At 39.7% G+C, this 12,508-nt stretch overlaps 1 protein-coding gene across 3 annotated transcripts in view; it reads right to left on the bottom strand.

Moving 5' to 3' along the window:
- TBC1D5 (TBC1 domain family member 5) overlaps window positions 1-12,508 on the bottom strand; it is a 545,405-nt gene that overhangs the window by 50,278 nt on the left and 482,619 nt on the right. For all 3 annotated transcript variants that reach the window (XM_066245714.1, XM_066245713.1, XM_066245715.1), the window contains one exon: window positions 965-1,128. In XM_066245714.1, the coding sequence (XP_066101811.1) occupies window positions 965-1,128 (164 nt within the window). The remainder of the gene's footprint in view (window positions 1-964; window positions 1,129-12,508) is intronic.

The following is a 12,508-nucleotide window of genomic DNA, read 5'->3' as shown; positions in this document are numbered from 1 at the left end:
TTCTTATGATGTGGCTTAAAAAGTTTTAGACACAACCAGGTTTCTTTTTTAATGTAAGTGATATGCTTTAGATATGTTCTTTTGAATAATGTGCACAAAGGCCCTTAGAGAACAACTATTAATCTAACAGAATTTAAATGTAATTTGTATAACTTTTTGAAACAAGTATTAAAATAATCATTTTTAATTTTTAAGAAATACTTGAAACTGAAAAAACAGCTTGGTTTGTTTTAGTATCTTAATCTATTATTTGGTATAGTGCTATCTGCTACATTTTAGAGAAATAACAGGCTTTGACAAAAAAAATTTGTAAGGGAAAAAAAGGACTGAGACTTGGTATTTAATTTTTTTTAAACAGATACTACATTCCCCCTCCACCCTAGTGTAACATGGACCATCCCTTAAGATATTCCTTTTTTTTTTTTTTTTTTTTTTTTGCATTTTTCTGAAGCTGGAAACAGGGAGACAGTCAGACAGACTCCCGCATGCGCCTGACCGGGATCCACCCAGCACGCCCACCAGGGGCGACGCTCTGTCCACCAGGGGGCGATGCTCTGCCCATCCTGGGCGTCGCCATGTTGCGACCAGAGCCACTCTAGCGCCTGAGGCAGAGGCCAAGGAGCCATCCCCAGCGCCCGGGTTGTCCTTGCTCCAATGGAGCCTTGGCTGTGGGAGGGGAAGAGAGAGACAGAGAGGAAGGCGCGGCGGAGGGGTGGAGAAGCAAATGGGCACTTCTCCTATGTGCCCTGGCCGGGAATCGAACCCGGGTCCTCCGCACGCTAGGCCGATGCTCTACCGCTGAGCCAACCGGCCAGGGCATTCCTAACTATTTTAATAAAGTTATGTTTGATGAGTAATTCATTTTAGTCTGTAACAATTTTAAGAGCTGTGTAAGAAGCTTTAACAAATGCACGGCCTTAGAGGAAAATGAAGGGTAAAAAGAAAACTGTTGCTAAACACTTACAGATTCCTTCCTGCCCATGGTCTTGCTGTGTGAGCGGGAGCGGGAGATGGTGCTGAAGAAGGAGTCCTTTTTGGTAGCAGACAGCGGTGGGGAGCCCGTGCATTCTCTTCCTCCCGGCAAACTCTCAATGCTTGGAGATGAACTGATGTTTTTAGAACTTTGTCCTGCAAGAAAAATTAAGTAGCTATAATGAAACACCACTTATTCCTAAATTACTGAACTAACTGCTTTTAATAAATGGTTGATCATGATAGTTCTTTGTTCACAGTGTCGATGTAACGACACTATGGGGCATTACAATGCATGCGTTTTTATGTATCAGAGTAGCTGCCAATTTTTTCAAACTATGAAGTGTGCTATAGTTTTCTACACATAATTTACACTACAATAGTCTAACTGTTGCACACATACTAAAAAAAAAAAAGAAATCCAATTTTGGAAATCACAGGTTAAAAGACTGGGCCCTCAGTAACGGAATCAACCTTAATAATGGAAACTGAGAACTATCATCCTGTATATTATACTATTAGTATTAAAAGATCGAAATCCTTCACCAGTTTTTCAAAAGGGTCTCTTTTCCTTCCCCAGCCTATGGTAGAAGCATCTAGAACAAGGTGCTGGCTCACGGGCCTCTTTCTAGACTAGTCCCTACATTAGAGTCAGTGCATCTGTGATTCCCAACAAAGCTCTTTCCACTAAGAGGTTCTGGAGCCAGAAAGCTCCCTCGGACAGGAGCAAGGGCTCCAGTGAGTCCTGCAGAGAGGGCAGCCTGGTGTACAGGTCAGGTACACATGAGCTACAGCCGTACCCATGCAGGTCTCGCTTATAAATGGGGCCACTCCCATAATACTGTATGAGCACTTACAGCACCTAGTAAAATACCTGCTGCATTCACTCATTCAACCACTAACACCTGAAGGCCCAGTTAGTGCTAGACACGTAGGGATGCAGCAAGACAGTGGAAACTACATAAAAAATCCCATCCTTCAGGGAGCATACTTTCTAGTGAGGAGGAGACAGATGGACACAGGGAGGGGCAAAAGCAGGTTTCCAGTTATCTCTATGGAAAATAATACAATAATCAATCAATAATAATATAAGAATAAACTCTTCTGTTTTGCATACTCACAACTGTAAATGTCCTTTTGCCCCACCCTGTACATTAGTAACATATATATGATTTCAGATGGTGATGAGTGCTGTGGAGAAAAATCAAGCAGTGAAGGAGAACGTGTCAGAGGAAGGTACTGCGACTTTAAACAGGATGGTCAGGGCTGGTGTCCCTGAGTACTGAGGGGTACTGACATTTGAGCAAGAATCTGAAGGTGAAAGACCAGCTTTGCAGGTTAAATGAAGGAACAGTAAGTACAAAATCCCCAAGTGGGACCTTTGTGTTTTGGAGGACAGCAAGGTGGCCAGTGCGGCTAAAGCTAAGAATGTGGGAATGAGGGGTAGGAGGTGAGGTCCGAGGGCAAGCAGGGGAGCAGGTCAGGTTACCTTTACTAGGTGAAGGGAAGCCACTGGAAGCCACTAGGATTTGAGCAGAGAAGTGGCATAATTTGCCCTACATTTATTTAATATTTGTTTATTCATGTAATTGATTGATTTTCGAGAGACAGAGAGAGGAAGGGGAGGGGAGAGAGAAGCATTCATTTGTTGTTCCACTTTCCACTTGGTTGTGTATTCACTGGCCGTTGCCCACATGTGCTGTGAGCTGGGATAGAACCTGCAACTTTGGTGTTTCGGGACAGCACTCTAACCAACTGACTAACCAGCCAGAGCCTAATTTGACTTACTTTTAAAAGGATCATGCTGGCTGCCATGTTGAGAAGAAATTCAGGGAGGGGAGAAGGCAAAAGCAAAAGCAAAGAAATCAATTTTGCCACTGCGAAACTCTCAGTAAGCAGAATAATCAGGGCGTGGTCGTAAGAAGAGGTCAGATTCTAGACAAAATTGACTAGGATTACTGAGGAATATATTAAGGGTATGAGAGAAAGAGAGGAGTCAAGTTTAGCTCCAAATATTCTAAACTTAGTGGAGTGTGAGTTCTCTTTGAACACTGCTTTGGCTATTAAAGGTGCTTCGCATAGCTGTATGAGTTTTAGAATTAGTTTGTTAATTTTTCCTAAAAGAATACCTGAGATAAGGATTTTTATGAATATGTAAATAAATGTGAATAGTATTGCCATCTTAAACAATATAAAGTATAAATAAAACACATTTATACTGTCTTTTATATTTATCTATATAGTTACCTTTATTATTGCTTTTTCTTTGTATAGATTTAAATTAATTTCTAAGGTCCTTTTATTTCAGCCTGAGTGACTCCGTTTACTACTATATATCATAGGACAGATTTGCTAGCAGTGAATTGTTTTTATTTGTGACTGTCTTAATTTTCCTTCCTTTTTGAAGAAAGTTTTATTGGATATAGAACTATTGGTTGACAGTATTTTTTAAAAATCACTTTAATCATATCATCCTATTACCTTCTGGCCTACATAACTTTGATGAAAAAATCAGCTGTTAATGTTATTGAGGTTCCCTTGACTACCATGAGTTGTTTTTCTCTTGGTGCTTTCAAGATTCTCTCTTTGATGTTGGCTTTTAAGTTTCTCTATGATATGTTCAAGTGTGGATGTCTTTGAGTTTATCCTATTTGGAGTTAATTGAGCTTCCTGGATATACAATGTTTTTCATAAAACTGGAATATTTCAGCTAGCATTTCTACAAATAACTCCTTTCACCTCTTTCTCTCTTCTTTCCTTCTTGATGCCTATCATTGGCATGTTGGTATGCTTCGTGATATTCTGCAGGTCTTTGAAACTGTTCATTTTTCTTCATTCTTTTATTTTTCTACTTTTCATATTGGATAATCTCAATTGACTGATCTTCAAGTTCTGGTTCTGTCTTCTATCAGTTCAAATCTGATACTGATCCTCTTCCATGAATTTTTAATTTTAGTTATTGTACTTTTCAACTCCAGGATATCTATTTGGTTCTTTTTGGTGAGACACTGGTCTCATACATTCCTTTAGTTCTTTAGATAAAGTTTCTTTTAGCTTTTGAAGCTATTTATAATAGCTAATTTAAAGTCTTTAGTAGGTCTAGTGTCTCAGCTTCCTCAGGGACAGTTTGTATTGACTGCTTTTCCCCTACATATAAGCCATACTTTCTTTTTTTAAAAAACTTTATTATTATTATTTATTGATTGATTTTAGAGAGACAGAGAGAGGAAGGTTGAGAGAGAGAAAAGCATTTATTTGTTGTTCCACTTATTTGTGCACTTATTGGTTGCTTCCCTTATGTGCCCTGACTGGGGATCAAACTCTCTTCCCGAGGATTTGTAACCCATGGAGCCATCCAGCCAGGGCGGGATCAAACTCTCAACGCTAGCCAGCCATGGCCCATACTTTCTAGTTTCCTATTTTTTTTTGGTATGTCTCAAAATTTTTATTGAAAACTGGACATTTTAATAAAATAATGTGTCAGCTCTGCAAATTACATCCTATCCTTCCCTGTTTTTGTCTTTCTTGTTGTTTGTTGTTTTTTTCTAATGACTTCCATAAACTAATTTTGCTAAGTTTATATTCTTTGTGGTGTCTAGCCACTGAAGTCTCTGTTTGGTTAGCTTAGCGACTGGTAGAGGCAGAGGTTTCCTTTCCTCAAATGCCTTGAACCATTAAGTCTCTAAATCTTTGCTGGGGTTGTACGTGTCTGTGTGTGTGTGCATGTGTGTTGGGGCATGCCTTCAATGCTGTAGCAGAGATTTCCAATTCTGCTTTACCTTTTATTCCTGCATATGCAGAGTCTCAATTTCATCCAGAGTTGAGAGATTATACCATTTTCACGTCTTTCCTGGCCATGTGCACAATCTTGCACATGTGGCCTTCTAGAATCCCAGGAATATACTGGAACTTTTCAAAGACCTCTATAGGTCTTTGATTTTCCTTATAAGTTTCTTTCTTTCTTTTTTTTTCTTTTCTTTTCTTTTTTTTGCACTATCCTCTGATTTTCCTGTTAAGTTACTTTTAAACATATTTTTTAAGGCTTTTTTCATTTTTAGAGGGGGGAAGCAGGAAGCACCAACTCCTATATCAGCCTTGACTAGGCAAGCCCAGGGTCTTGAACTGGTGATCTCAGCATTCTGGGTTGACACTTTATCCACTGCACCACACAGGTCAGGCCCTGTTCAGTTTTTGGTTAGCCTCTTGTTTGCTCCATTTTTGCCTTGAGCAGCTATGATATTAAGTTACTTCCACTCATTATGGATGTCTGTGGAAAGGGTTTCTCCCTTAGTGAGTTCTGAATAAGGTCAAGTAAAGACAAACCCTATGAATAAGGCTTTTCCAGGGAGCTGCTGGACAAGTCAGCCAGTTACAATTTACTGGAGATGGAACTTTCAGGGTACTCCAAGTCCATCCTTCCTCCTCCAGAGAAAATAGTTAATGGCTATTAAAGACTATGGCAGACCTGGGGAGGGGTAAGGAAAGTTAAAAAGCTACAAAGCATGCTGTTCTTACTTAGATCCAGCCATTTTTCTTCAATAGATGCTCCTTAAATTGTTGCAATTATTTGATTTATTTCCAGAGTTGCAAAAAAGCTGATCTTGACATTTCTGCAACTGATCAGAGGTTCTTATTCTGTCACTCCAAAAATGCTTCCCTCTGTGACTTGCTTTCTGGACTGACCTTGTCTTTGAAATTTGTCTTTGTCTTATGTAAAAGTCAGCCTTATTCTTTTTAATGGCTGTGAAGAAGAAAAAAATGGAGCTTTCCTAAATAAACATTTAGGATTTTTCCAATTTTTTGTCTTTACAAACTAAATGACAATTAAAACTCTAAAGAGGTATGTCTCTAGGTACAAACAGTTTGCTATTTCTATTAGGTGAAGTTTTATAAGTGGAACCACTATGTTTAATTATATGTGCATTTTAAATTTACATAAATGATTCCAAATTGCTTTCTCCTAGGATTTTAACATATATACATGCATGTATATTTATAAATATGTGTAAATATAACAGGATATATCTTCATTTAATCATCTTACTTTTTACTTTGTTAATCTGAGGAGAACTTGGTTATATTACTTTGAAGTTTCCTGGTAACCAGTGAGGCTGAATATCTTTCAATGTGAGTATCTTTCAATCATCTGAAGGTCCTGTATGAATTGGCTCTGCTCATTTTATTTTAAAAAGCTGACTTAGTGGAGTTCTTAATTCTGGACCTCAGTCCTTTGTATATAAATGTGTGTGTCTCTCCCTTCATTTTCCTTGATGGCTTTTGTTTCAACCACCTGCTTAGCAAGCCATTTCCTACCTCAAGATGATGTAGTGGAAAAAATTGAAGTATTTATTATAAATTTAGGTTTCTCTTTTTCCTTTTATGAATGTTTTCTCCTTGCTGCCTGGAACTGTACTCTAAGTAGCTTTTATGGCCTTGGGTGGTAGAAGATACAGCTAAAACAAAAGGAATGTTTACTTAGCTTTGAGTTTCAAACTGCTTTCAAAAGTCCATAGAAAAACAGATAAATCTAAGAAGCCAAAGCATTTTAATTTTCAACAACGTGGCCTTTTTAAAAAATGAAATGAAAAAAATTTTCAGCTTTTTCTAAGTTTATACAATTGAATTTATATTTATCTGTCTGTTCAAAATTCAAATCACCCACCTATATAATTCTCTGGTGCTGGTGATTTTAAAGGTATTACAATGATGGATTTTTGGATATTTTTTCTGTTAACTCCACTCTTAAGGTTTTCTACTTCTGCTTGGGTCAGTTGTGATAAGTCATCTCTTCCTCCTACAAGGCTTATACGAGGCAGGCAGAATAATGCCTATGTCCTTAATCTCCAGAGCCTGTGAGCATGTTATCTTCCACGGCACAAGAACTCTGCCGGTATGACTAAGAGGGAAGAATATCCTAGGTGACCATGGTGGGATAATGTAAACACAGAAGTCATTCAAGTGGAATAGGAACGTGGGGGATGAGTTAGAAATGTGCCTAAAGAAGAAAAAAGAGACAGTTGAAACATGAGAGAAACATGACCTGGCACAGCTGGCTTTGAAGATGGAGAAAGGGGGCCATGAGCAGATGCTCTAGAACAGGGGTCGGGAAACTTTTGGCTGAGAGAGCCATGAACGCCACATATTTTTAAATGTAATTCCATGAGAGCCATACAACAACCCATGTACGTTAAGCATTATCCAATAAAAATTTGGCGTTGTCCCGGAGGACAGCTGTGATTGGCTCCAGCCACCCGCAACCATGAACATGAGCAGTAGGAAATGAATGGATTGTAATACATGAGAATGTTTTATATTTTTAATGTTATTTTTTTTTTTTATTAAAGATTTGTCTGCAAGCCAGATGCAGCCATCAAAAGAGCCACATCTGGCTCAAGAGCCATAAGTTCCCAACCCCTGATCTAGAACTTAAAGATGGCCTCCCACCCCCGCTGACAGTCGGCAAAGAAATGGGGACTTTGGTCCTATAATCACACGGGATTAAATTCTGCCAACAGCGCAAATGGTTTTCTCCTAAAGCCTCCTGAAACTGTGGCTTCAGCTTGGTGAGGTCGTACCAGACTTCTGACCTTCAGAACTGCTAAATAAATGGGAAATTCTCTTTATCACTCTTCTGGTTATTTTACTCTACTTATGATCTCTGGATTCTCAATATTTGATATTATAGTTCAAATTCAGAGTTAATTTAAAATGCCAGGTAGAATCGTTTATATTTTATTACATTCTTGGAAAGGGTTAGAGTTCTGTAGACTATTACAACTTTTTTCCATTTCTTCCAAAATGAAAAAATAGTCGTGAATAGTTATATATATAAAATCTTATAAAATTTTAGTTGCCTTGAATACTTTTGAAATGAAGTACAAAGTATCTATTATATCTATCTATATTTATAAGTAAAATTCTATCAAACTTGGGAAATATTTCCATTTAAAAGGAATTAAAAATTATTTTAAAAATATCTTAAAAGGCTATCTGTTTTTATAAAGCAACTGTTTCCATGATGAAATTATATTAAGACTAGAAAACTTTTTTTTTGACTCTAGATCTTATCTGTACTATAGCTGTACACTGTTCATTTCTTCTCTAACTTTCCTGATATACATACTGCCCTCCTTGTTTATCTAAAGAAGAGACCAGGAAATGAAAATACACTACAGCAACATGGTATTTACAAAATGTTAGTTCATAGGTATATATGGACCTTCACACATATTATCCCATTTAATCTTAATGAGATTGTTAGGTAGTTATTTTAAAGAAAACTGAGGCTTGGAAAGTTTAATAAACTTGTCCTAGGACATAGGTTTTATATTTATATATAGCTAGCAACATCATAAGATTTGTCCAAACTTAAAGACTTTGCCAACACATATTATTCCATTTCTGTATCTCAGAGAGTAACTCCACAGAGCTATTAATTCAAAACAGCAAAGAAGAAACAAACAAAAAAAAAAACCCCAAAACCCCAAAACATATTGGGGAATAGGCCCATCTACCCAACTTTTAGGACATATATATGTATTTTGAGATGGCTTTCTCTACAAATAGAAAGCTGATGGTCAGTTCTCTTATAGTCAATTACAGGTGCTTGTATCACAAAGGCCAGATTTCACAAAGGCAGGGATTATGGTCACTGCCAGCTTCACCTGGGGGGAAAGGTTGGCATCGTGGGTGGATGTGGTAGGGCTACAATAAAGTTCTTGCCTATATCTCACAGAGAAACTCTGTGCAAAATGTACAGGATTTCTCCTCAATGACAGAAATTAGCTTGCTAACAGTTTTGTGCCCTTTGGGAACATAAATATAAATATTTAGACCAGACGTGTTCCCAAAGGGGAAGATGAAACTTTCCCTCTGGAGATCTGTAGAAGAAGCCTGGGCACCAGAAGACGTCTTGCCTTAAGACAGAAGAAAGGACTCTTTTTTTTTTTACATTTTATTTATTCATTTTTTTTTTTTTTTAGAGAGAGGAGAGAGAGAGAGACAGAGAGGGAGAGAGAGGAGAGAGAGACAGAGAGAGAGAGAGAACGGGAGAGGAGCTGGAAGCATCAACTCCCATATGTGCCTTGACCAGGCAAGCCCAGGGTTTCGAACCGGCGACCTCAGCATTTCCAGGTCCACGCTTTATCCACTGCGCCACCACAGGTCAGGCCATGAAGAAAGGACTCTTAAAACTCCCTGTCCTTGTCATAGATGGACACGACATCCTACCACCCAGGCCTCGCCTGCACACTTCTGAGCTGAGGGCTCAATATTCTCAACATAAACTGCACAGTGGCCCTAATGCTTCAGAAACCTTTCCAGGTTTTTAACTGATAGGAACAACATTAATCACATGTTCTGTTGCACCAAAACTAAAGCTTATCCTTAGAGGCACATTCTTAAATCTATGCTATGAAGCCCCGCTCAGATCCTTCTGCAGGACTGGCTGTGCGTGTTGGCTGCTCACAGCGCGCAGGAGCTCCTGTCTGCAAACAACCCTGAGCTGGAGAGAGCTGCTTTGCCCACGGTCACCAACTCCTGTCCAGCCACTGGTTTTGGCTGATGGAGGATGAAGACAGGTCCGTTCGCCAAAACAGACCACTCTGAAGGGCCGTCCTGGTCCCAGAGGTCCCGGCAGCCACTGCAAGACAGGCCCACTTGTCCTTCAGCTCAGTGCTGTTCCCTACAACCGTTATGTGCTAGCCTGGGGGGGAACTGCCCAAAGCTTCCTACCCACAATCTTTGTTTCACAGTGATTTATCAGAAATCCCAATGAAAATGAATTAAAAATGAAATGAATCAGAGTTATTAAATTTAAAATTAAATTAATTAAAATTATTCTATACTGTAAGGCATTCTTAAATATATACTAAATATAGACCAATTCTTAATCTGCGTCAGGCACGCATGCAGCCTGCCATTCATAACCGAACAGCAGGGCACAAGCTTACTACGACATGCCCATAGAAACTGCCCAGCACCGAGGATGGGGGCGGCATACAGGAGCTCTTGCAAAGCTCCCACAACAACGGTACCAGGCAAATACAGACTTGTGCATATGCTGACCTACAGTCTCAGGGGACGAAAGCCAACATGGATGTTTGCAGAACAACTGTACTCTGGGAGCACTAAGGCGGGAGTATCTATTGATAATTCTGTCTCAGGCATTTAGAGGCGAGAGGAAAATCTTCAAACTGGAAGAGTGGGCGGTGGTGATGGTGGCGGCGGCAGTGGCTCAGGGATGGTCATTTTTGGCAGAGGACACAGTATTTGTCAGGGCAGTTAAAATGCTGGGAATGTCTAGCTCTGATTAAATTCTTCAGAACTCCCTGCCATCCATATATAATTGAAAATGATACCAAAACCAGTGTAAACTAAGATGAAGTCCAAAAGCAAAATGTTTAGAAGGCTAGGATGGCGGGGACCACAGGTCAGGAGAGCAGAAAGGGAGAAGCTGGGCAGCCCAGTGCTGTGGCCACAGACTGCAGCCACCTTGACTTCACAGAGTGACCAGGAGAAAACGCGGCATCTGTTACCTCGGACATGAGTGACGGACAGCAAGAGGGCTGATGTCTGCTCACTGAAAACATACATCTCGGGGCCACCAGAGAGCAGCTGGAAGCAGGCTGTCCCTGCATCCCCCGGAACCGACCTGCTCTCCCCGACCACAGCGCCAAGCTCTGTTGGATCCAGGGCCTGCCGGCAGGTATGTGGTTTTACAATAGCAAAAGTTATTATTAAGAAAATATAGAGGTACTGAGTTGGCTCCTTCATAATTTGATTCTGAAAACCAAAAGGTATTTGAGGAAAACACGTAATGGCTCTGCCGGCATCCCCAGCACTTGAGTGGGTGGCACCCTCGAGCCCCCACTCTGTGACAGGTGTTGTAGTCACTTCTTACAAGCACCCTTGAAGCAGCCGCTCTCCTCTCTTTACAGAGAAGAGGGGCGCACCGTCCCTAGGTCACCTAGCCAGGCAGTGGGGGAGGCAGCATTCAAGCCCAGGCCCCGCTCCAGGCACACGCTAGGCAAAGCTGCGCCACCCCGCTGGCCTAACAAGGGCTGTGCTGAGTGGGCTGCCGGAAACAAGGCCTGGATGAAAGACGGAATGAAGTCTTTCGAAAGTAAAGGGCAAATTCTGATCTTATTCTCAGTCCAAAAACAAGTCATTCATTCAATGCCTTTTGGAATAAGTGTTCCACAAAAGTGTATTTTCTCTATAATTGGTGTTTCCCAAAACTTGTTTTACATATTACGTCTTTCTCTGCTTTCTTTTTTTTTAATTTATTTATTCATTTTTAGAGAGGTCAGAGAGAGGGAAAGAGAGAGACAGAGAGAGAGAGAAGGGGGGAGGAGCTGGAAGCATCAACTCCCATATGTGCCTTGACCAGGCAAGCCCAGGGTTTCGAACCGGCGACCTCAGCATTTCCAGGTAGATGTTTTATCCACTGCGCCACCACAGGTCAGGCCTTTCTCTGCTTTCTTAAAGCACTTACAGAACACAATGCCACTGCCTGTTTTGCGGCAGGGCCACCACTGCTCAGCAACAGCCGGAATGGCCGATCCGGGTCTCACACGGGTAATGTTTTTGTCTGCGGTCTCTTCCCTCACTCTGGCGAGGAGCAGCTCTCTGTGAGTCATCACTATGTCCCGCTCTACCTGGTTAGACCTCCCTTTTCTCTCTCTATGGTCTGCTGGTTGTCACCTGCACTGGGACATTTCAGTTAGTGCTTCAATCCTGAAGGTCCAAAGAGGAAGTCACCTCCAGACATGTGAACTATTATCACATTAATGTGACTCCCACTTTACTCTTCCGTTTAAAATCTATCTTTTTTTTACCTAGAAGGAATTATAAGGAACTTAACAGTGATTACCCATAGGGAAATGGGCTGGCAGGAAAAAGTGAGAGGAGAAAAAGAAGGTTTTTTTCCCCATTTTAATGCCTTTAATTAATTAAGATTATCTAATGTTATTGTTTTAGTTTTATCTTAAAAATGTCAACAGTTGACAGAGATTTTTTTCTTTTTACCTTTTTCTTCCTTTTTTACTTTTAAATGCTACGAAATGGTATCTCTGTATGTATGTGTATACATATATACTCATAGCTATAACAGAAATACACACGTAATATAAAATTTTAAAATGCCTATGGCAATAACCTAAGAAATATAAATTTTTTCCTAATAATCCATTATATGATACTTATATACTTTTGTTGTTGGAAATTCTCTTGGGAAGTAATTCCTGTGTGTGTGTATCCATATTAAAAAACTTTTGATTTATGAATAAATTCCTAAATATGTCTAAAAAAGGTTTTAAGGCAGGTGTAAATTTTTAAAAATAATTTTGAAGGCATCCATTGAGTTGTTTAAAAAAAACAAACAATTCCCTTGTGGCACATTTTTAAATGATTGCAACCTATACTGAGAGATGTAAAATGAACTTCCCAAAATTTCCAAAAATTATTTATTGACCTAAACTTTAAAATCTCGCTTTATATTTGTCATTTTTCTTTTAAAAATTAAAACTCATATAAT

This window comes from Saccopteryx bilineata, chromosome 10 (genome assembly GCF_036850765.1).
Source record: "Saccopteryx bilineata isolate mSacBil1 chromosome 10, mSacBil1_pri_phased_curated, whole genome shotgun sequence".
In the NCBI taxonomy this organism is placed as follows: domain Eukaryota; kingdom Metazoa; phylum Chordata; class Mammalia; order Chiroptera; family Emballonuridae; genus Saccopteryx; species Saccopteryx bilineata.
The sequence above is the reverse complement of the archived record's forward strand: the minus strand, read 5'-3'. Positions and strand labels throughout refer to the sequence as shown.